This window comes from Chrysemys picta, chromosome 5 (assembly GCF_011386835.1).
Source record: "Chrysemys picta bellii isolate R12L10 chromosome 5, ASM1138683v2, whole genome shotgun sequence".
Classification (NCBI taxonomy): Eukaryota; Metazoa; Chordata; order Testudines; family Emydidae; genus Chrysemys; species Chrysemys picta.
Window position 1 is genome coordinate 28,917,641 of NC_088795.1, and position 24,715 is coordinate 28,942,355.

The following is a 24,715-nucleotide window of genomic DNA, read 5'->3' on the forward strand; positions in this document are numbered from 1 at the left end:
CTCACTCAACAATGGGTATAAGGTGCAAATTTCAGACTGAGTGTATTACATTGAAGTATTTGCTACAAGCAATTTTTGGTTCGGTCGTGCATTTGAAATCTGTGTTAAACTTGTAAACTATCACTTAAAATTCTCTGGGGATTTCCTAGTCCTGCTTGTAGACTAAGGGGCTCTGCAGAGAAGTGTACAATCTGAGTCTATCAGCAGTCAGTTTGCAAGGAGCCAGCCTGCAGCAAGGTGGGTTGAGTTATGCCTCTCCGCCTTAAGAAGCAGCTTGCTTTCTCTCTCTGTCTCTGTTTTTGATTCTTGTATGTAAAAGTTCTGTATTTTAAGAAATAAAGTACTACTACAATTCAGCCTCCCAGAAAGAGTATTTTATGCTTTTTGCTATTTTCTCTGTTTCTATATCATGAACATAACAGGTTCATTGAAAGATTTTCACATTAACAAAGTGGCATAACAAAGACAAGAATTTGTCAGCACCTGCATATTCAAAGTGTATAAAATATAAGTGCATGAATAAAAACAGTTTAAAAAGCACTGAAAAAATACATAACACCCAGAAAATTCAGCAGAAACATTGCCTTAAACACATAAAAAGATGCACACGGTGCAGCCACTACACTGTAAAAATCATAAGAACATCCACGAAAACTAACAACAGCTTTGAAAAACTGAACAAACATCAGCAATGGAGAAATGTTAAAGGTTCTTGGGCTTGATTAAACATCGGGTAGTTGATTTTCTGAAGCTATGAAAACCACATCCCATGAGGCTCAGTCCTCACACAACTCCCCTCACTCTGTGGCTCTCTCTACTTGATATCGTCAATTTATCCAGCTACACACTCAACCCAGCAGAAGAGTTTGTCCTATCTCGGGGACTCTCTTTTTGCCCCAGCACCTCCACGAACATGATACAGTTCTGTGGTGATCTGGAAGCCTACTTTCGCCGCCTCCGACTCAAAGAATACTTGATATTATCTTCTTGAGATGGAGGAGGCCTGATAATCTACTAAACCCACAGGGCCATTGACATCTTCAGGAGGCAATCAGCAGGCCTGCCCCTTTCTGTGCAGACTTCAGGGGATAAATCCCAAGACAAATCTACTAACAGGTAGGTGTGGAATTGTGTGTGGAGAAGAGACTTCAGGATAGCCTTGAGAAGATATATTGGTGATGGGTATGAATGGGGAAGGTAAGGAGGTAGCAGTAGCAGGAAAAAAGACTGTTTCCTTTGTGCATCGCTGGGGATACACATCACGCAAATGTAGCAGTAATGATGGGCCGGAAGGAGATGAATCCAGACTATTTCCATCTCCCACCTCTCCCCAGAAACCACCTGACAGGACTTATTTACATTAGGAAATGTAAATTTGTAATTCATCACTGGACCAGCTACATAAGAACAGCCACATTGGGTCAGACGAAAGGTCCATCTAGCCAGTATCCTGTCTTCCCACAGTGGCCAATGCCAGATGTCCCAGAGGAAATGAATAGAACAGGTAATCATCAAGTATCCTGTCGGCCGCCCATTCTCCACGGGTGGTAGTAACATTAGAAGATGTAGCATAGAGAGGCCTCAGGTGATTTTACCACCACATCATACGTCCAAGCTCTGAGTGACATGATGGCTGGCATTACCCCCTGTGGAGCCACACTGGTAGTGAATTACATTTTCTAATTCCCTAATAAGCAGCCAGAGTGGGTCAGGTGCAGGTTATCAAGCTGTACCATTGTCAAGGATAGTGCAGCCTGCATACATCCCCTGCACACTTGTCACTCATGGAAGGATTGTGTTTCTGAGGCATAGTCGCTTTGGGACCTCCCCCTGAAGCAGGGTGACTGTGTCCCACCCTCAGGGCAGCACTTAATTGGCACACTCTAAATCTAGACATTCTATGAGCATGGATTCAAAACACTAATACACAGGGTAAGAAAGTAGCTAGCAATCTTATCATCGGATCTGCAAATGCTATCATTGGCATGTTACACTCATGTAAAAAAGGCATATTTACAGAGGAATTTAACTGTTGGTTTATTAAGCCTTAGATTTACTGTCTGTGAATTTACCATCCCCTATAAAAGGCCAGCCCCTTTTTTCACTGCAGAAAAAAAAGTGTAATGCTTTTAAAACCAGTTTAAGGGCAACTGTAATTTATGCAGCAGTGTCAATCACAGCTGCTATGGGTAAGGAAAAGTGTGTCATTTTGTTATCAACATTGACATTAGCATGTTAAATAAAAGACTGTTATGTGTAAACCAAGATTTTAACTCATTTTTATGACATCTGCAAACATTTATGTAATGTTTACAGATTATTATATGACACACTTACAAGTCAGATAGACATTGGGAAGCATGAGCTTACATTCACAATAGGAAAAAAAATGTCAGGAAGGGCTGCATAATACAATAAGCCTGAATCTTTTCAGGTGCATTTTTTTATATTTTGTTTCCAGTGGGAATTACACAATCACAAAAAGTTATAATTAAGTGGTGCAAAAATTTGGGACAGGATATTAAACTTCATGCTTTAGGATTAAGCCAATCTCTAACTATTAGAGACTGGAATGACGCCTTAATATGTCATAATAATGGGGGGAGGGAAGAAGGAGGAGGCGAAATTATCCCCCATCTACCTACTGCAGGGTTCTTACATCTTCCTCTGAAACATCCAGGTACTGGCCACCTGTCAGAGATGGCCCTCAGGCCTGACCCAGTCTTGCAATTCCGCTGTCCTAAGAGCACAGTTTATAGAAAGCAGCCGAGCTGGGCCACTGCCCATCAAAACCACAAACTATCTGAAAAATGATCTGTTCCATCAGGGAGACAACTCATTGGAGTCAGGGGAAGATCAATACTCCCTTTCCCAAACACAATGATTGCAACCGAGATCTACACGCTGAGCTAGGTAAACTGCACAATTGACAAGTACTGGACGTGTGTCTGTCACGTTAACTCAGCCTAGGACCAGCCCATCGCTTACTCGGTTCCTGGAGTGCGGAAGGGCCACTCCAGGTCTCCGACGGGGCGGTGTCACAGAAAATTAGGAGGCAGAGAAAAGGCTGTTTAGAGGCGGGGAGTTGCCTAGGCTTGCTCCTTAGCCACAAGCCTTCCTCCGCCTCCTCGGCTAGAGGCACAACACCTTCCACACAGGGCAGCGCAGCGCAGCGCAGCGCGCGCTGGCCGGGCCAGCTGCATTCCCCGGGCTCTTCCTTCTCTGCCCGCGCCTCGCAGGCGGCTTGGCAGGGTGGTTAGGTGCAGGGAGGGACCCGCTCTCACTTCCTCATTCGGCTCGCTCGCCCCGCAGCAGCAGGTTGCTGCTCTTGGGGAGAGTCTCCGCTGCCGCTGCCCGGGGAGCGGGAGCCGGGGCAGGGAGTCCCCTGTCTCTGCCTTCCCTTCCCGCGCGCGGCGGGGCGCGAGCAGCAGGTGGTGCGGATGGGAAAAGCAGAGCCGGGAGGAGGCGCGAAGATGAGCCGAGGCATGAGGGTCCTCCCCGAGGAGCAAGAAGAAGTGCTAGAGGAGCTGCAGAGCCTAGGGTAAGGGGCGGCACGGCCCTGGGCTTTCCCTGCACCCCGCGCCGTGGGGTGAAGCCAGTGTTTGAAGCCCTCCCCCCAGAAATCGCATTGCTGGCCCAGCTGGTACCTAGCTGCAGGTCACTCCTCCCTCCTGCTGGCATGTCGCCTCCCTTCCCTCTCGGCTTGGAAGCCGGAGGGAAAGCAGGAATCGCTCTGCATTGTGTGGATGGTGAGCAATCACAGGAATGCCCTGGGCTGCTTCTACGGTGGCAGCTGCAGGAGGGCGGGTGGGTTTGGGACCTCCAGCCCAAAACAACGGCTGCGATGGTTGTCCTCCTCCTTCCCCACCAGGAATGAGGAAGTTGTTGTCACCAGCTCTGGGGCTCTGCCTGTGTGCGGATCTCAGTGCAGCTGGGTGTATGTGTGTAGTGTCAGCCTGAAGGGATCATTGCAAGTGTCTCTTTGAGAATTTGTTGTTTTTTAAAGAGGATGATCTGTTAAATCACCCAAAATGTGAATGAACAAAAAATGCAGAAAAGCCTGCAGGAAGCTTTATAGATTAAAGAGGGACATTTCAGCAGCTGCTAGGATTTGAGTTTGTCTGCTGCTGCTGAATAGTCTTTGAGAGTTAGCATTTTTTCAGAACATTTTAACAGAATTATGATTTATTTATTTTGAATGCACAGTTGAAAAAAATAGGGCTTCCCTGAGGTGAGGAGAGAAAAAAACAACCCAATAATATGAGGGTTCTGAATTACTATTTGCTTGTGTTTGGTACCTTTGCTATTATCATTATGAACTGGGAGATAATGAAGAGTTAAAATGTGTCCTTATACTTGATCAGAAATGAGAAATATGACTGTACTAAAATGGTAGTAGCTAGCAAATTACACAGACCAAATGCTTGTTCTGCAACTACACCTGAGCCTCTAGTTAACTTTAAAGGAAGCTGTGTGTGTGCGCATCTCAGAGCAGAATTTGGCCTCCCTCCATATGGCCAAATTCTGTGCTGAGTTACACTCTTTGCAATTCCTTTAATTTCTAATGAGGTTGCATGGGGTGCCATTGACCACAGCATTTGGAGCAATGGTTCCTAGTGATTCTCAGTTCAGATTTGGTCTAATGTATGTGAAGTCTTAGAACTAAGTTTGATTCTAGATTTTGTAATATGTTTCTAGATTGTAATTCTTCAGGGAATGAGCGTCCTTCATGTGTATCTTGGACTGCAGCAAATTCATTCTTGCACTTTGAATAACGTATTTCATAATTACGTATTTCTGTTGAAATCAGTTGCCACACAATGGTAAAAAGATATCTATCTAGATTCTTCCACTGACTCCATCCATCATCATGCCCTAGATCCACTGCAATGCTGAGGCAGTTATGTTTGTAAATATAATGTTCAAAGGTCAAGAAATTAAAATTTAGTGGGGTTCAAGGCTGGCTGAAGATTGCAAGTATCCCATTGATACCCAACACAGTCTATTCACAATTTAAATATTCTCCTACAGCACAATCCCAAAGGCAGTGTTTGTGCTGGCATTGCTGCCCCCACACACACATCCCCACACTGACAACAGAAGGAGCAGCAGCAGAACAAAAGTGATGGGAACATGTTTTCAGTAGCCGCATCAGGTCAAAACTTTACCCATCTTCCTGCAGTTTGGTTTATTCACCCAAATAACTCCTGCTGAAACACAAAATCCAGCCAAAGCCTTTTCACCAGGCTCCCCAAGTTCCTATCCAAGGACTGCATAGCCCACCTCATCTCTAGAGAGTCACTCTTCTCTCCCTAATACCTGATTGAGTTAGCAAAATATCTGCAACAGGGAGTTCAGCAAAACAAGCATAACATTTTCCCCACTAGATCATCATCTGCTGATAGGGTTTGATTTCAGTCTTGTTACACAGTACTTCTGAAAACGTGTCACAAATTGGGTGTCCAGAAATGGAGTCACTCAAAATTAGCCACTGTTGAAAATGTTAGCTATACATACACATACACACATGAAAGTTTAAACTATGGGCCAGTTCCTTAGGCACTGCTGGTAATTAGTTGAGTGCATTTTGCAAGATATGCCTACAGTGCTTTCATCATGCCAAGAAAGTGAAACTGACTAGGCTTGTATCAGTTTCAGGCTGGCAGTGTTGTTCTAGGCAAAATCTGTGGATAGGAGCAACAGCATAGATGGGAGTGAAGAGGGGGAGAGAAGTCATGAAATTGAAGCAGAAGAGGCAAAGAAGGAAGGAGAAAATCACCAATAAAATCCCAGAAGCAGAAAGGCTAGGAGGGCATCTATAATTTCTGAGGAAGTTGGTGAAGATTAGAAGACCCACAAAGGAAAAAAATGCTTAATGTAAGGGTGGAGATTGTGTGTATTTCTTTTGATGACCAGTTTAATTAATGAAGTAAGTAAATTGGACACTCTGCAGAAACTCAGAATTAAAACCTCCTCCCAACAGATATTCCCCCCCATCCCCATTTGAAAGTGTATAGGCTGGAAGATTTGCTCATAGCAAAAGTGAAATGAAAGCACTGAGTAATGGTTCCCACAGCAACTGTAACTTATTTCTCTTTTTCATTTGTAATATTACTGGTCATGATGTTAAAGGTACGCTTTAGCCATGTGCAAATAGGCTGAGTTGTAGCTGCTGTGCGAATCATAACTTATTACCTGACTTATTCATTTAGATCCCCATCCAGTAAGTTAGTCTGAGCAGGCGGAGACCTCTGCCCACGTGGAGCCCCACTGACTTCAGTGGGAATCCATCCTCAGAGACAATCTTGCAGAATCACAGCTGTAAATTTTCAACCATGACATAGCACATCAGGACATGCAGGTGAATGAAACAGATGCAGGGATGGATTGAAAAGGAGAAGGGCTGCAACTTTATTTATTTTACTTTTAATTTTAATGGAAGGGGCTCCACTCCACCTACCCCCACATACCAGGCATCTACTTGAGCGCAGTGCAATGTTAAAAGGCCCCTTGCCAAATAACCAATATTCAGGGTTGGTCCCCTTCAGCCTAACTGCTAGGATTCAGCCCATCTCTGAATGCTCTCACCCTTCCCTTATGAGGGGGAATGAGGGTATACAGGAAGGGTACCTCAGTTTGAGAAGACAAAGTCTCCCCTTTTTTCTCCTGGTTAATAGGATTCACTAGTTATCTCTTGGGTCTGAGAGCTGGCTCCTTGAAGCCTCTCACCTACACTGGACATGGGGATCCATCCACATAGATCATCTCGCAAGCTCACATCCTTAAATTCTCACCTATAATGCAGGCTTTTTCAGTTAACATCAGTCTTTAGGACAAGGACAAATTACTACCCATACATTTGTGCAGTCCCTTGTGCAACAAAACTTGGAACCTTTTCGGGGCCTCTCAGCATTACTTTAATATAAGTAATGTAATTTTTTTAAATTGAAATTCTTTAAAGAAAAAATAGATAGTGAGTGATCATACACTGAAAGAAATGCCTGTGCATTTACTCCAACGTGTAATATGAGAATCAAATGGGAAAATAACTAAAGGAAAAAATAAAAGGAAAGATGCTGGGACTTTTGTAATACGTTGGATTAGACCTGGCCTATGTTAGAAAAGTTGGACCAGTGTAACAATTTAAAAATCAATCTAGTTACACCAGTGCAAACTCCTACTATAGATACATCTAAACCAGTTTAAGACTTGGTTTAGTTTAAATTCCATAACCCTTTTTTGTTTCCTTAGGGTGTATAAAGGAGGCCTGAATGGTTGGTTGTCTTTTTATTCATTTACTTGAAATGTTTTTGTCTGCTTGTTGTTATTTATATCAGGAATGTCAATTCTGGTCTTCCCTTGATTTGCTGGAGGCCTTGTTGGGGTACTATGAGATGTTTATTGTGAGTTCTGTCACACCTTAATTGAAGAGGTGGAAGGGTTAGATTGAATTGAAACAAAAAGGAGGAAGGTCAAGAGGAGAAAAAGTGAAGTTTTAACTGTTCCTTTCGATCAAGTGCCAGTCTGCTCTTTAAGCAATGGTTTGTGGCCTTTCAGCTATTTTTAACCCATTTTCTACTATAAAAGCTAAAACTGAATTGTTCATTATTCCACTTGTTTTTTTAATAGAAGAAAGTGAGTTGAAACTGGCTTTTAGGCCATAAACTGCTGTTGAAAAGGCAGCTAGACATTTGGGCCACAGGACAGGGGAGCTAGGAACACAAATACTCCAGGAACTTTGGAAAAATAAGTTAATGTTAGAAGAAAATTAAAAAAAGAAATTAATATAATTAGAATAGTTTAGAACAGGCATTTATAACCTTTTCCCTACTATTTTGTATCAGCTTTTGAGTAGAAACTAGTTTTCATAGTGGAAGGATACACACTGCGTAAACACCACTTAAGTAATGTGTTTTTTTAAATTAACTGTAAAGTCAATGAGCCTCAGCTAATAGCACAAAATCATTATAGGTTACTGGCAAACTTTTGGGGTTGTTGAAGGCACCTGGATGCACTTGGGACCAAGCAATAGTGGCTCATTGCTAAACTGAAAGCCATTAGACATAAGGCACACTACACCTCCAAAAGAGGTGTGCAATTCATGTGCCAGTGAAGAAACTGCACCAGACATACCTTCTGCTTCACTGTACAGAAACAAGGAAGTTGGAGAGGCTTTGAAGAAGTAGCCATCAGAAATGGGAAACCATGTCAATTGAAGTGTGGGGAAAAAATTTCTTCATGTTTGAGACAAAGGAGAGAGGCTACAGGAAATGCCTTATGTGTCACCCTGCCATCAAATCAGAAGTGGACAGGAACGTAAAATGACTGCAATAACTAGAACCCATGCAATCCATGGTGAAATCCTTCTCTAGACACTCAGAATAATGCCGTAACTTCAAGTACTCTGTGCACTAATTTTGACAACACTTGTTTGTATTGCTGTTGTGTCAAAACATTGAAACCAATGTTTGCAAAAAAGCACCTTTTCCCTCCCACCTCTGACATAACTCAAAAACATATATCACTCAAAATGTCAACAATCAGGAGGTAAGATTTTTTCCCTGAAAATTTTAAACAGAGAATCTCAAGCAATGTAAATCCAGTTCTTTGGGGTCTGACTGCAGATTTTCCTCAGATTGGGTTATTTTTCCTCCAGAATCTCAGTTTTCTTTCAAGAGACATATTTTTACTCTAATTGGGAAGTTTTCAAATCAAAACCAGAAACTAGCCATGCCTCACTCTCTTCTTTCTTTTGTTTAGCCATTATACAGTCTTGGAGAACCCCACCACCACAAGAAGTTTTTCCTCTTTGCATTCTCTTCCTTTTGGCCACCCAGTCTTGGGGGTGGGAGTGGGGGTGGAAGGATGATGGCCAGTATAGGCAGTAAATGTTTGGAGCTCTTTTGATAGCCAAGAGTTTTTGGGGGTCAGATAATTATGAATCAAGTGTGAAAACTCAAATGTTGCTAACGCCACAAGGAAGGTGTTTGGTGCACTGAGAAGGTGTCTGGCAAAAGGAGCGAAAAGGAAAAAGCTGGAACATCCTGAATAGCCTAAGAGGCTGGAGTCATCAGTTAAAACACTCTTCCCTGAAATTACTAAAAAGATTAAAATTGAAATTCACTGAGAGATACACAGAGGTGTCTGCAAAAGATTGTTAGTGAGACTTCTTACTGACAAAGGGGCAAAAAAAAAAGGCAATTTTTAAAAATTCTGTATTTGGTTGCTCCTAGGATCGACTTAGTTATAGTGTTTATAGCTGTTTCTGTTCATATATGCTAACTTCTATTTGTGTTGCGATTAGAAACACGTTTGATGCAATCATGGGGCATAGGGGAATTCCATCCTCTTGTAATCCACAGATTTGCGCAAGAGAGTAGAATGTGGATCAGCTTGTCATCTGAGAAGCAAGAGGCCAGTTCTGCAATGTAATTTCAATAAGTATGAATTGCCGTGCTACTGGTTCATTTTCTGTTCTTTCTGATATGGAGGTGACAGCAACATTGTGTAATATTTTTGAAGTGTTTTTCTGTACATGCCAAGAGTTTCTTTTTTGTAATGTGTATACAGTTCATCTCTTGTTTTTCCACACTGATGGGTTTTGTATATACTTTAGTACTCTGTTATATTGAACAACACATTTCTTTAGGTAGAAGGAGGGAGGAAACTAGACCACATTCAGGCCTTTATACTGTAGTGATACATTTTTATTATGTACTCTGACAGAGTGATGAGCACAGGTTAAATGCTTAGGGTCCTGTTCTATCCTCCTGTATCTATCTGTTTAACCAAGGTCAGAATTAGACCCTTAGGGAAATACATTATTATATTAGAAAGCAGATGAGGATCTAAAGATAAAGGAAAGGAGACACACAGAAATAGATAATCAGTTGAGAGAAGGGGAAGAGAAAATGGAAGTGAGAGTGGAAAAGAATAAAGAAGCGGAAGGAGAAAAAGAATTCAGCTAGAAAAGACGTAAGCCTTTAAGGTTGGATAAATTAGTTTCAATTACTCATGTTCCTACATTTTATTTTTTCTCTAGCAGAACAAAATAATGGAGGAGGAGAATCTGACCTTAAAGCCTGGTTTTGATTTGCAAAGTAGGCCCCTTCTTACTCAGTAGTTCTGCTCCCTGTGGATATTTGTTTCTGTTTACTGACTAAAATAATCTTCTGCTATCCTTTACTCATTTTAGCCCTAGAGAGGGAGAGGGAGTTTGATGTTATTTCTGTTCACACTCAGTCAGCAGAATTATTAGCTATGTGATGATTGCAGAATCCTTACTGTTAGTGACATGTGAGGCAGAAAGAACCCAGTTTGACTCTGAGGGCTGGTCCACACTAACCCCCCAGTTCGAACTAAGATATGCAACATGAATAACGTAGCTGAAGTATCTTAGTTCGAACTACAAGGTACTTACCGCGGGTCCATACGCGGCAGGCAGGCTCCCCCGTCGACTCCGCGTACTCCTCTCGCGGAGCAGGAGTACCGGTGTCGATGGCGAGCACTTCCGGGATCGATTTAGCGCGTCTAGACAAGACGCGATAAATCGATCCCAGAAGATCAGTTGCTTACCGCCGAACCCGGAGATAAGTATAGACGTACCCTCAGATACCAGATGGAGTTTCCAGGGCTGGTGGGTAGAAAAAGTTTTTTTGCTTTTAATTAGTCACACAGCATAATTGATCTGGAAATCAAGGAGACAATAAATATAGGAACCAGTGATGCCATATTGCAAAGTCACTTTTCAGAGTAGTGGTCCACTTTGTGTTTGATCCAATGCCCACTGAAGTGATAAAAGGCTTTCCTATTGACTTCAGTGGGCTTTAGATCTGGCTCTGTCTGGGAACATGCATAATTCCATGGGCAATAGAAAGGTAAGAGGTGTCATTTGATTTGCAAAAATCTACAGAATCATAATTGGGTATGATTCAAAATCCCTTTATCCCACAAGGGCAATGTTACCAAACATGACAAACCTAGTACAATTACGCAGGTTAAGAAGAGGTTAGACAAACACCTGTCAGGAATGGTCTAGATAATCTTAGTCCTGCCACGAGTGCAGGGAACTGAACTAGGTGACATCTTGAGGTCCTTTCCAGTTTGATGATTCTATGCAGATATATATTATATATATATATATATATATTCAAGAAAATGTTTTAAAATAGGCATGTCAAACATGCAGTCCTCACACAGTTAAAATGTGACCCTTGACTGACAGTACTGTGTTACCAGTTAATACTCAGAACCCGATAGCCAATTAATTTTTGATGTTACAGAGAAGTGGAAGCAGTGCTTCAAATTGATTTACCATCACTGTCAAAAAAAAAAAAAAAAAAAAAAAAAAAAAAGTGTAGTAGTTCAGTGGTATTAATTTTCAGCTTTGTTTATTACGTCAAAAGAGTTGTAATGAGGCACTAGTTAAGACGTCAGCATCTCCAGAAATACTGGAATCCATCCACAAATGGTATGCACATTGGTACATAAGTACAGTAGAACCTCAGAGTTATGAACACCAGAGTTACAAACTAACCAATCAATCACAAACCTCATTTGGAACCAGACATACACAATCAGGCAGCAGCAGAGACAAACCCCGCCCCCCAACAGTACAGTACTGCGTTAATCGTAAACTACTAAAAAAAAAAAAAAAAAAAAAAAAAAAAAAAAAAAAGAGAAAGGAGCATTTTTCTTCTACATAGTAAAGTTTCAAAGCTGTATTAAGTCACTGTTCAGTTGTAAACTTTTGAAAGAACAACCATAATGTATTGTTCAGATTTACGAACAACCTCTATTCCCGAGGTGTTCGTAACGCTGAGGTTCTACTGTACATTACATAACATAATTCTACGTCTTCTGTGAAAAGCAGACTGATGTGTTTGAAGTCATTTTCCAAAGTGTACAGGACTTGCCAAACCAGTTCCACACACCCGGCCTACATTCCACTCCCCATGACCTATTGAGCACCCTGGAGAGCTGCAACATCACAGAACGGATCAAGCAATTTTCATCAGGTTGAATTGGTGACAAAGCCAACTTTTGGGATGGTGCAGCAATACCTGAAGATGGTTGAGCCTTTCTTGGTTTTTATTCAACTTGTCAGGACTGCTAATTGGAATTTGCACCTTGCAGCATTGGAAGACTTCATGAACTACTTTTTTGCTTTAGATGAACTATTCTGCGATGATTGCCTGGTACCTCACTGAAATAAGAGGTGTCGAGGAGTCTGACCTGGACATATGGGAAGAATTTTAAAAAAGGAACTCCATTGAATTTGGAATGAAACATTAATCATGGCTGGGATGACTTACCCAGAAGTAACCAAACTCCATCTAGACTCATTGAGTGTTTAATGCCAAGAAGGGGCAATTTTAAAACTGCAGGTTGAGCTTAGTCACATATGATGAACCGGAGCTCATTAATATAATGAGAAAAGCAGTCTTCAGTGATGAGCTAGCTAAAGATGGTAGTTGAATGGATACTTTGGATCATTATTTGTATGAAACCTTCAAAACCCAAAGAATTATCCAAGGCTCTGTCAATGGATGGGCTCCAATCAAGAAGAACAGACAAAAGCTGTACTCGAATGAAAAGAAGAAAGTCAAAGTGAAGGTAGCAGATCCTATTACAGAGCTCACTGCAGACAGGTAATAGTTTGCTTGTCTCCTGGTCATGTCCAGACCCCATCATGATGTTGATCTACGTGAGTCTTTGGGAAAGTACCCCGATTGATGTTTGAATGCAACAGAACAACATATATGTGCCAGACAAAAAGCTAACTAATGCACATCTGGCATGGCGTTCCTAAGCCAGCACCTGCTGACAACACAACTGGTACTTTATGCCAACAGAGGGCTTTCATTGGAGCAATTATAGATAAGGCACAAGTTAGTGACAAACCAGAAACTGTTAATGCAGTGACCCAGGCTTTGGCTAGGTTATCCCTACTATGAGGCGAGGCAGAGGCAAAGGCAAACCAATACAATGGATATAACCTTAAATTTTAAACTTTATAAAGGGAAAACCCCCAGAAATTTGACAGGAACAATATAAATAGAACAAGAATGTAATATAAAATAATATCAAATGCTTGCTTAGGAAAATAATAAACTGTAAATAACTGTCACAATAAAAAGTTTTCTCAACAAAATGCTGTTGTCAGCTGAAGGTGGAATCAATTCTTCCTTTCCCTGGCTGCAAACTCCAGCTTCACCCCTGCTGTCTGGCCTTCACCTCTCTCCAGCTTGTGATGCTCCTTTGTTTTGAGGCTGCAATAACTGCACCTCTTTCCAACAGGTCCATCAGTGAACAACAACTCCTCACCTGGAGGACTACACCCAAGCGCCCAAACGGTCAGTGTCCCAAATACCAATCTCACTGGTCTCACGCTCTGTACACTCTGCGCCCGGGCTCCTTGCATATGGTCCTTCACCATCCAGCTTCCTCTAACACAGCTTCCTCTGGCCAATTCCCTTGTCACCCCGACACCGTCACTTTTCACCCATTCTTCTCGAACCACTTTCCAACTGCCCACTGCAGGCAGATTCCGAGCTCGAGCTGACCTCTCCTGGTCTCGGTCTCTCTCTCTCTCTCTCTCTCCCCCCCACCCCCAGGACAGCATTCTGTGCTGCTGCACCACAGCTGCCACAGGTGCTAGTGCCAGGGCCCGAGTTACTATGGTAACGCCTGCCAAGATTTGGCTGAACACTTTGGAGGCTGAAAAGAAAATACTAGACCTATGACAAAGTCCATCTCATGTAGGACACGTATGCAGAGGAATCAATTAAAAATATTACCAGAAAGAAGAGACTCCTTGATTTTGCACCTCTCCACTACAAAATCATTGACTCCACAAACGCCTGTGGTGTCACAATGAAGAAGCTACTGTCTCGTGCTCACACAAAGGATGAGTTAACTATCTTGCAGGAAAAATGCTCCAGCATGTGAAGAATTTCCCAGAGAATGGTCATCGCATGGTGTAATGAAGTTGCTGCCTCTTACTGTTCAATGAGGTTTCTTCATAGTTCCCATGAGGAGGCCGACACTAAAGTTATGTTGCATGCCATCAATGCCACAGAGAGAGATGTTACTAAATTCCAGAGTTTTGCACAAGACACAGATGTTCTAATGCTCTCTGTGAGACACTACCCAAGACTTCTGCCAGATTCTGTTTTTGTGCCTGCTGTTGGGGGACAGCATTGCTGTTTATCCCTCAGAGATGTGTTCCTTTCACTTGAACTATTAAAAGCTGCCACACTGCCAAGTTTCCATGTCCTTTCAGGACGTGACACTACTGGAAGGTTGGCTAGAAAGACCAAATTATCCTAATGGAAAGCATTTGATTCAGTCACTAAAACTCTTTCCTCACTCTGAAGGTGCTCAGAATGGCGGAGACAGTCGCTGATGAGGTCATAAATGCACTGGAGGCATTCATATGTTGAGTTTAAGTTTATGAAGACTGATATTATGATACTTGCAGAGCTACCTTGGTGAATGGTTTCCAACAAGCAGGCATATAGAGGAAAAATTACCACCGACAAGGGATGCATTTATACCAGCTATCAAGAGGGCAAATTTTCAAGCAATGGAATGGCTCCAGAATGATCGAGCACATCCAAAGCTGTCCTGCCCTATCAGGCATGGATGGGTCTTGGAGGATGGACTGACCGCACCAGTTGTGTGTGAAATACCATGCTCTCCCCAATCAATCCTTCAGCTAGTCAAATGCTCATGTGCAAAGACCAGATGTTCACTCTGCAAATATTTGGCCAACAGCCTGCCTTATATGGAGACGTGCAAGTGTAGAGGAGATGAAAGTGATCAGGAACAGTCAGCATGGATTCACCAAGGGCAAGTCATGCCTGACTAACCTAATTGCCTTCTATGACGAGATAACTGGCTCTGTGGATGAGGGGAAAGCAGTGGACGTGTTATTCCTTGACTTTAGCAAAGCTTTAGATACGGTCTCCCACAGTATTCTTGCCAGAAAGTTAAAGAAGTATGGGCTGGATGAATGGACTATAAGGTGGATAGAAAGCTGGCTAGATCATCGGGCTCAATGGGTAGATCAATGGCTCCATGTCTAGTTGGCAGCCGGTATCAAGCGGAGTGCCCCAAGGGTCGGTCCTGGGGCTGGTTTTGTTCAATATCTTCATTAATAATCTGGAGGATGGCGTGGACTGCACTCTCAGCACGTTTGCAGATGACACTAAATTGGGAGGAGTGGTAGATATGCTGGAGGGTAGGGATAGGATACAGCGGGACCTAGACAAATTAGAGGATTGGGCCAAAAGAAATAGGATGAGGTTCAACAAGTACAAGTGCAGAGTCCTGCACTTAGGACGGAAGAATCCCATGCACTGCTACAGACTAGGGACCGAATGGCTAGGCAGCAGTTCTGCAGAAAAGGACCTAGGGGTTACAGTGGACAAGAAGCTGGATATGAGTCGACAGTGCCCTTGTTGCCAAGAAGGCAAACGGCATTTTGGGCTGTATAAGTAGGGGCATTGCCAGCAGATTGAGGGATGTGATCATTCCCCTCTATTCTACATTGGGGGGGCCTCATCTGGAGTACTGTGTCCAGTTTTGGGTCCCACACTACAAGAAGGATGTGGAAAAATTGGAAAGAGTCCAGCGGAGGGCAACAAAAATGATTGGGGGGCTGGAGCACATGACTTGTGAGGAGAGGCTGAGGGAACTGGGATTGTTTAGTCTGCAGAAGAGAAGAATGAGGGGGGATTTGATAGCTGCTTTCAACTACCTGAAAGGGGGTTCCAAAGAGGATGGATCTAGACTGTTCTCAGTGGTAGCAGATGACAGAACAAGGAGTAATGGTCTCAAGTTGCAGTGGGGGAGGTTTAGGTTGGATATTAGGAAAAACTTTCACTAGGAGGGTGGTGAAGCACTGGAATGGGTTACCTAAGGAGGTAGTGGAATCTCCATCCTTAGAGGTTTTTAAGGCCCTGGCTGGGATGATTTAGTTGGTGTTGATCCTGCTTTGAGCAGGGGGTTGGACTAGATGACCTCCTGAGGTCCCTTCCAACCGTGATATTCTATGATTCTATGTGATAATGTGTCTAGCAGTGGTGCCCTAGATGGAAATGACACAGATGATGGCTTTGATGAATAAATGTTTTCAGTCCTACATGTCAAGGCTAGCTTCCCTAGGATTAGCTAAGGACAATGTCTTTTTGGTGTAAGCGGTGCATCTCTATGTTAAAGTACAATTTAAAAATATTGATTTTAAAATCATTTTCTCAAATATACATCTACATAATTGTTCTAGGTTTGTCATATTTGGTACCATTGTGCTTGTGGGAGAAAGGTATCATTCGAAAGCCCTAACTGGACCCATTTCCGATGACATTGTATTATCAAAATTTCCATCAACTGGAGGACCTGGAGCTGGGAGCCAGAGGATGGGTGGGTGGGACAGTGAGTCCCCCCCACCATGTTGCAGAGGGTGACACCATTGAAATTATGGTTCTGTAGATCTTTACAAATCAAATGACAGCCCTCTTACCTTTCTGTCACTAACTTGCCAGAGAATGAGATTTTACTACACTATTGTAAGGGATTGGACTCACCCCTGTGGCGCCTCCTGCTGGTCGTCTGGGGAATCAGCTCAATCCTGCCCGGAGCGCCCCTTGCAGGCTGGTGATCTGCCTTGTCCTCTGCTGGCTCCCGTGTCCCTCCCAGAACCCCGGTGCCACTTGCTCTGGGTGGTGCCCTTTGCTCTGGGTGGTGCCCCCTCGCAGTACCCACACACACTGGGTCTCCCCTCCCAGGGGAACCCCCACCCAGTAATCCCACTTCGCCTCAGTGTAAGGCTACTGCCAGTCATCGTCTAGCCCCACGCCTGGGGTGGACTGCATTATCAGCCACTCATCACTGGCAAGGAGGGTTTGGACCTGCTGCCTTGGCCTACCTTTGGGCTGCCCTCTGCAACCCCCAGTACCCCTTGGCCCAATGCTAGTCCGCAGCCTGGGGCTTTCCAGGCTGGAGCTCCCCAGCCTTTCCCCAGCCCTGCTCCACTCAGGTACCCTATCTTAGCTCCCTGCAGCCAGGCCCTTCTCTCTCTGAGTGCAGAGAGAGACAGACACTGTCTGAGCTCCTGGCTCCCCAGCCTTTATAGGGCCAGCTGAGTCTGTTTGGGGCGTGGCCCCAACTACAGCCACTTCACCTGAATCAGCTCAGCCTTCCCTGCCCCAGCCTTCTCCCAGGGCTGTTTCAGGCCCTTTCAGGCAGGAGCGGGTGTCCACCCCGCTTACCCCCCTCCCCCCAAGATCACCACCCCTGGGGGTAGAGGTGTCTCCTGGCCTGGACCAATCGCCCATGCGCCTCCAGAGCCGCCCACTTCTTCTCGCTCTCTTCTAGCTGCTTCCACAAGTGGGTCTCCTTCTCGACGACGGCCTCATACTCCTTAGCGAGGTCCAAGGCTCTCGCTTCGGGCTCGCCGAGGGCCCGCTCTGCAGCCTCCAGCTGTACACGCAAGCTCGACTCTTCCCTCAGGGTCTGGGTTCCCACAGTGACCTGCCCCACTACAGACTAGGTCCCAGCCTCGTGCTGGGCCCGGTCAGTCTGGGTCTCCTCACTGGAGGCCGGCCCAGCGACGGTCTGGGCCCCGACCTCCCTCTGGGTCCCCTGCATCCTGGCTTCTGCCTCCAGCCCTGATCCTACTGGGCCTACCGGCACCTCCTCCGTGCTCTCCTCAGTTCTTCTGAGGGGGCAGTACCTCCTTATATGCCCAGGCTCCTTGCAGCCCCAGCTGGCATCCCACCTCTGTGCTGCCCTGGGCCTCGGCATCCTTTTGTCCTTCGTCGGGCCAACCCTCCCTGGGTTGCTCTGGGCCGTATTCCTGGGGCTGGGGGCACTCCCGCTCCAGGTGCCCCTTGCACCCACATGCCCAACATGCCCACAGCCACCAAGGTTCCCTCCCCCCATGGCCTACTTGAGGGATCGGGCACCGTCGCCTTGCGGGGTGAGGTCCTCTGCCTCCAGCCCCGTCGGGACAGTCCCGTTTTAAATGTCCATCCTGACCACAGGCATAGCAAGCCTTCGCCACGGGCCTCTTGGCCCTGGCTCTCTGTGGCCCACGCCCTCCGCGGTCTCTTTTATACTCCCTCCTCAGGAGTGTTCGCACGGCCTACTGCTCCTCCGCCAGCTGGCCGATCTGTGGCTGGAGGCCCCACAGTACCTCCCACAGTCCGTCCCGGGTCTCCCAGGCCCCCTTCAGGCCATCAGCTCCCTTCCACTGGGCCGCTGACGCCAGGCCCCACCCAGGGACAACCCCCGGGGTCTCTGCATAATATACCCCGGTGTATACAGGACCCATTGTCCTGTTCCTCAGTTTCCCCAGTCCAGGCAATAGTCCTGCTGTCCTCGCCTTGCCCCTTGTGTCAGGGACGGACCGCCTATGCCTGCATTCTCCCCCATTTTGTAAGGGGTCGGACTCACCCCTGCGGCGCCTCCTGCTGGTCATCTGGGGAATCAGCTCAATCCTGCCCGGAGCGCCCTCTGCAGGCCGGTGATCCACCTTGTCCTCTGCTGGCTCCCCTGTCCCTCCCAGGACCCCGGTGCCCCTTGCTCTGGGTGCTGCCCCCTGGCAGTACCCACACACACTGGGTCTCCCCATCCAAGGGAACCCCCACCCAGTAATCCCACTTCGCCTCAGTGTAAGGCTACTGCCAGTCATTGTCTAGCCCCACGCCTGGGGCAGACTGCAGTATCAGCCTACTCATCACTGGCAAGAAGGGTTTGGACCTGCTGCCCTGGCCTACCTCTGGGCTGCCCTCTGCAACCCCCAGTACCCCTTGGCCCAATGCTAGGCCGCAGCCTGGGGCTTTCCAGGCTGGAGCTCCCCAGCCTTTCTCCAGCCCTGCTCCACTCAGGTACCCTGTCTTAGCTCCCTACAGCCAGGCCCTTCTCTCTCTGAGTGCAGAGAGAGAGACACTGTCTGAGCTCCTGGCTCCCCAGCCTTTATAGGGCCAGCTGAGTCTGTTTGGGGCGTGTCCCCAGCTACAGCCACTTCACCGGAATCAGCTCAGCCTTCCCTGTCCCAGCCTTCTCTCAGAGCTGTTTCAGGCCCTTTCAGGCAGGAGCGGGTGTCCACCCCGCTACAACTATGCTGCCAGACTCTTTACTCTTTACACTGGGGATGTGTTGCTGTTGCAAAAAAAGCAAACATGATTCTGGGATGTATTAACAGGTGTGTTGTGAGCAAGACATGAGAAGTCATTCTTCCGCTCTACTCTGCGCTGGTTAGGCCTCAACTGGAGTATTGTGTCCAGTTTGGGGCACTGCATTTCAAGAAAGAGGTGGAGAAATTGGAGGGGGTCCAGAGAAGAGCAACAAGAATGATTAAAGGTCTTGAGAACATGACCTATGAAGGAAGGCTGAAAGAATTGGGTTTGTTTAGTTTGGAAAAGAGAAGACCGAGATAGCAGTTTTCAGGTATCTAAAAGGGTGTCACAAAGAGGAGGGAGAAAACTTGTTCACCTTAGCCTCTAAGGATAGAACAAGAAGCAATGGGCTTAAACTGCAGCAAGGGAGGTTTAGGTTGGACATTAGGAAAAAGTTCCTAACTGTCAGGGTGGTTAACAATTGCCTAGGGAGGTTGTGGAATCTCCATCTCTGGAGATATTTAAGAGTAGGTTAGATAAATGCCTATCAGGGATGGTCTAGACAGTATTTGGTCCTGCCATGAGGGCAGGGGACTGAACTCGATGACCTCTCAAGGTCCCTTCCAGTCCTAGAATCTATGAATCTATGAAAGAATCTTCAGGCTGGCAATATCTTGGGGACAGGAGAGAATCTTTGGTCAGTCTTGGTGTAGGTGGGGGCTAGGAGGAGGACACCTCCACACAATGTCGTTTTCAATTAAAATTCTGTTTTATAGAGTATATCTGTGAAAATTCACCTGATGAGGGGAAAAAAAAAGATCCCTGATGGGGAGCCATGTGTAACCCACATCCACTCAATGCAGTGCTCTGTCCCCTTCACATGGTGGCTGGGCCACATATAGAGATTCAGAAGCCTCAACTAACAAAGCAGGCTCTTTTAGTTTAGGGAAGAGGCTCATGCATTAAGATCTAGAGGTCCCAGGTTCACTCCCTGCTGCCAATCATGGGCAGCTCCACTCACCAGCGCACCAAGCGCATGCCTGGGGCGGCAAGCCCCGGGAGGTGGCCTGCCGGTCGCTGGGGGGGGGGGGGCAGTCAGGCTGCCTTCAGCGGCATGCCTGTGGGAGGTCTGCCGGTCCTGCGGCTTTGGCAGCGGGTACGCCGCGGGACCGGCGGACCTCCCGCAGGCGCGCCACCCAAAGCCACCTGGCTGCCGTGCTTGGGGCGGCAAAATACATAGAGCCGCCCCTGCTGCCAATGACCCATCTATAGGTGCAATATTACATTCACTTGCTGCTTCATAAAATGAAGTGGGGAAGCGACCCAAGTGAATAGTGATTGGTGTCGCTAAGAAGACACTGAAGGTAGCCTAAATTCTTATTATGTGGAACTATGTGGATGTTCTGATTTACCACTAGTTTCTCTCCATTAAGTCTTATTACTGGGTAGATATTCTGCTCAAGACACAAAAATGTGATAGGGGTACAGACAAGTCTGTTCTTGCAAAAAATGTTATCTGATTTTCAGATAACACTTGCTGAGACAAGTATCATTGCTGAGAGTTAAAAAAAATTGGAAGAAAAGCTTCTTCTCATATTTGTCTGTACAATGCCTGTCACCATGCTAAGTACATCTGAATATTGTAAAATAAGAGGCTATACGACTAACACATTGTCTACACTGGGATTTTAACCACCACTGTAGTTGCACCAATGCAAACTCCTAGCATAGACACAATTTGTGCTGTTGCAGAGCTTACCTTGTTCTACAGCAGGCATTTGCACTGGCGGCTAAAAGCCAAGTGTAGATAAGGCTTTAGAACAAGGCTGAGCTCTGTTCTTGCCTTTCAGGGGAGCTATCTCTTGTCATCTTTTCTGTGAACAGCAGCTCCAGTAAAGCCTATCCTATCACTCATTTAATCTGTCAATAAAACAGTAGGCTAGCAGAAGGTGACTTTAATTCCTGAAAGTTATTCTCCTCTGAAGCAAGAGAAGTCAGTGCTCATTATTACTATGTATGTAAAAAAAAAAAAAAAAAAAAAAGCCAGCATCAGACCAGCACCATCTTTGACCAGAATCAGAAAGAAATGTTGTTCCCTCCCTGAATGAGCAGGGAAAATACCCTATCAGAGGATGAGCCTCCAATAGTAAATTCATTAGAAGTGCTCTTAGACACTCACATACTGTACCATGGTTACGAGCCTGGGATAAAGAGATGAGGTTATCCAGGGTAACAAGTAATTGAAGCAACAAACAGATGAAAACAAGAATGTCCTCTGGCAGAGGTGAAAAAATGAAGTTCTGTATCACAGAAGCTGTGACAAATAGTGGAGAGCCCAGACAAAAAAATAAAGCAGGAATCTAGAAATTGAAAATTAACTGAAGAGCTGAGGTTTTGCTGGGAGAAATGAGAACTTCTGGAGAAACAGTTACAACCAATAATGTACATCTATTAGACCTACTGGAAGACTTCCAAAGCCAAAGAGTCAGGGTGAATGTACCCAGGAAAGGCACTGATTCAGCACAAGGGAGGGGTATGTGTAGAAAAAGTTGTAATTTAAAGTGGCCTTCCCCAAATGGAGGATGGTGATGGGACTGTTACTTGGGTTTCCTTGGGGATCATGCCCTGGTCGGACACAGCAATCCCATGAGAGCATATGTGTTTGTGTATGCACATGCCAATTAAGCCTAAAATAAATTTCTCGAGCAAAGTATTAACATTACCAGGACTCAGTATAAGTTTGATTGTCTGAGAGCATCACCTGTTTCTTTGGTTATGTTTCCAAGAAATGACTTTTGTGGAAATGATGATACAAATAAATAAGATTACATGGTCCCTCATTCCTCCTCTCTGCAAACAACCTTCCTTCTCTCCTCATATTGTAGGTAGGAGTTAGCACAGACAAAGAGGAGCTCTTTGTAAAAATATTAGCACCACATAAATGAATGGCAGTGGAGATAGCTATGGCACTAGAATGCCTTAATCTCTCCTTTCACACAAAGCCCTCCCAAGAACCCAAAGCAGGCTGTGTGTCCCTGGGTGACCTTCAGTACAATACGTCTGCAGTGTGTAGAGCTCTGTTTTTGGAACATTACTCATAGAAGCAAACTATTTATTCTGAGTAAAGTAGGGGAGTTATTTTTGGAGGGACCTTCCCAAAATCCCTTTGATGAATCTTAGAGGTGTACAGAATCCAAACCATGGTGCAAATTCAAACAAATATTATATAAGATGGCTTTCAGTGTATTCAAAAAAAGCAAAGAATTGGAATTACACGTGGCTGATCTTAGTGATGCATTCAAAGAGACAGATACTTCAACAGTGAACAGTCCTTTCATTTTATATGATACTAGCAGCAATATTAATTTCCTCCTCATAACATTAGCAATACTTGTTTTAAATTACCAGTGAAGACTATAAATTGCCTTCTCCACCTGCCCATTGTTTCCCTCTCAGCTTGGCCCAATCCCTTCTGTATTTAAGAAGCTACTGAGCTAGATGGGATTCCCTAATCCAAACAGCTGTCTGCTTCAGGCATCACATAGAATGAAAACAGAGATTAAGTTAAAGTTGACCACCCAGTGTAAAGTTCTTTTGATCCAGGTCTCCTAGCTGGATGTACTATATTCACACCCAGAAGTTTTATTTATCGTCAATGTGTGAATAACAAGTGTACTGTAGTATGCAGACATGTTTAGAACGGATTGTTTATTCACATAAGAATGGCTATACTGGGTCATCAGTGATCTACCTAACCCAGTATCCCGTCTTCTGACAGTGGCCAGTGCAAGCTGCTTCAGAGGGAATGAACAGAACAGGTAAATTATAGAGTGATCCATCCCCTGAAATCCAGTCCCAGCTTCTAGAAGTCAGACGTTTAGGGACACCGAGAGCATAGGGTTCCATCCCTGCCCATCTTGGCTGATAGCCATTGATAGAGCTATCCTCCATGAACTTATCTAATTCTTTTTTGAACCCAGTTATACATAATATGACTATTTTATACTGCTTTTCTTCAGTCAAATTTATGGGGGTTGGTTAACAGTTTATTTCCAAATGGGGTTTTCCTGAAGATGCATAAATGGAGCTGACAGTTATTTGTATTGTCAATAAATAAGGCTCTGGGTGGCTCCTTGAGTTAATCTAGGATGCTTTAATGAGTTTTGTGTGTGGTTAAAATTGTGTAGAAGTAGAGGAGTTCACTGTGAGAGACAGTAAAAAGATGTCTGGATCTTGTTTCACTACTGTATCAACAACTATTATTGACTATGTTTGCAAAGTGCCTAGCACAATGGGACAAGTGAGGCTCCTAGGCAGTACTGCAGTAGAACTAAATTAAGAACAATATAAAAATGTGACATGTCAATGGGTTTAATACGTCTTAGTTATATATTTAACATTAAAATATTTCTACAGACTGTAAAACCGAGGCTAGTGCAGGCCGGAAACTGATCTGTAAGCCTTTTACAGGGGGACAGCCCCACGGTTTGTGTCACACATGAACTCCCTTTGCAAACAGATGACCCTCACTAGCAGCAATGCCAAGTGTAATTAAAAACTTGTTTGCCAAGTACATTTCATAGCAGATTTGTACTGAGATGAATTCTGACCTTTTGAACATCCACACTGCTGACTTGAGGAAAACTGTTACTATGACTGAGAGCAAACCATCTATTTATATGCATAAATGGCCCTTTACAGACTTTCCTGGTGATATTTACATGAAAATATTTGATTTGTCTGCAGGCTTTAACCAAAATAAAATAAAAAAGGTTGTCCCTAAATATATACAGTAGGTGAAAGAAAATAGATTTTGAGTGACCATCTCAAGGATCAGTCAATAATAAAAATGTCCAGATTACTGAGACCTTTAATTGTGTCAGAGAGCAAAAAGAAGAAAGAAAGTAATTCTACTAAGTTTGACACAGTTGCTTTGGTAGCAACAGCTAATTGATATTGCCACATCCATTTATACTTTATAAACTGACCAGGATTTCAGGGATTTTTGTTTGTGTGTGGGCTTTCTTGGCATACAAACACTTCCCAAAATAACCCCTCAACCTAAAAGCCAAAATACAGTACATCCAATCAAAGGTGTGAGAACATTTTGAACAAAAACTAAAGCCCCCATTTTATGAATGTTAAGTTTTCCCATTTAATTTTCAATTTGTTAAAAAGGTCCCATTTCATCCAAACTATTTTAATTTTTGTGCTTGAAAAGAAACTATATTTGAAAGTGAAAATGGCTTTTTATTCAAAATACTTCTTTCTGAGATTTAAAAATAAAAGGCCTTCTGAAACCTCTCATTTCTTTTGACAGAACAATAGTGTACATGAACAACTTCAAGTTTAACATGCCTTCAATGTGAAAATAAATATTTTCTGGAAATGTTAGGGGGAAAACCTTTGTTTCTTGATCACAGAATGAAGTGAGGAAACATTTTATATGAAATTTCACAAAAAAAAACCATGTTGCCCTTTCTTCTAGCTCTAGAACTGGCTACATGTTGATACTGGTCTCATCACCATGGTATTGGAACAACACAGATCTGACCTTTGACTGTTAGTTATTCTGGAGCTTGGTTACAAAG

At 44.4% G+C, this 24,715-nt stretch overlaps 2 protein-coding genes across 2 annotated transcripts in view; both read left to right on the forward strand.

Annotated features, from left to right (window-relative positions):
* The window catches only part of LOC135983898 (general transcription factor II-I repeat domain-containing protein 2A-like), a 984,084-nt gene that overhangs the window by 141,429 nt on the left and 817,940 nt on the right, over nucleotides 1–24,715 (forward strand). The window lies entirely within an intron of this gene.
* DAPP1 (dual adaptor of phosphotyrosine and 3-phosphoinositides 1) overlaps nucleotides 3,079–24,715 on the forward strand; it is a 51,386-nt gene continuing 29,749 nt past the window's right edge. Inside the window, exon 1 of the mRNA XM_005278498.5 lies at nucleotides 3,079–3,541. Within this exon, the coding sequence (XP_005278555.1) occupies nucleotides 3,441–3,541 (101 nt within the window). The 5' untranslated portion in view covers nucleotides 3,079–3,440. The remainder of the gene's footprint in view (nucleotides 3,542–24,715) is intronic.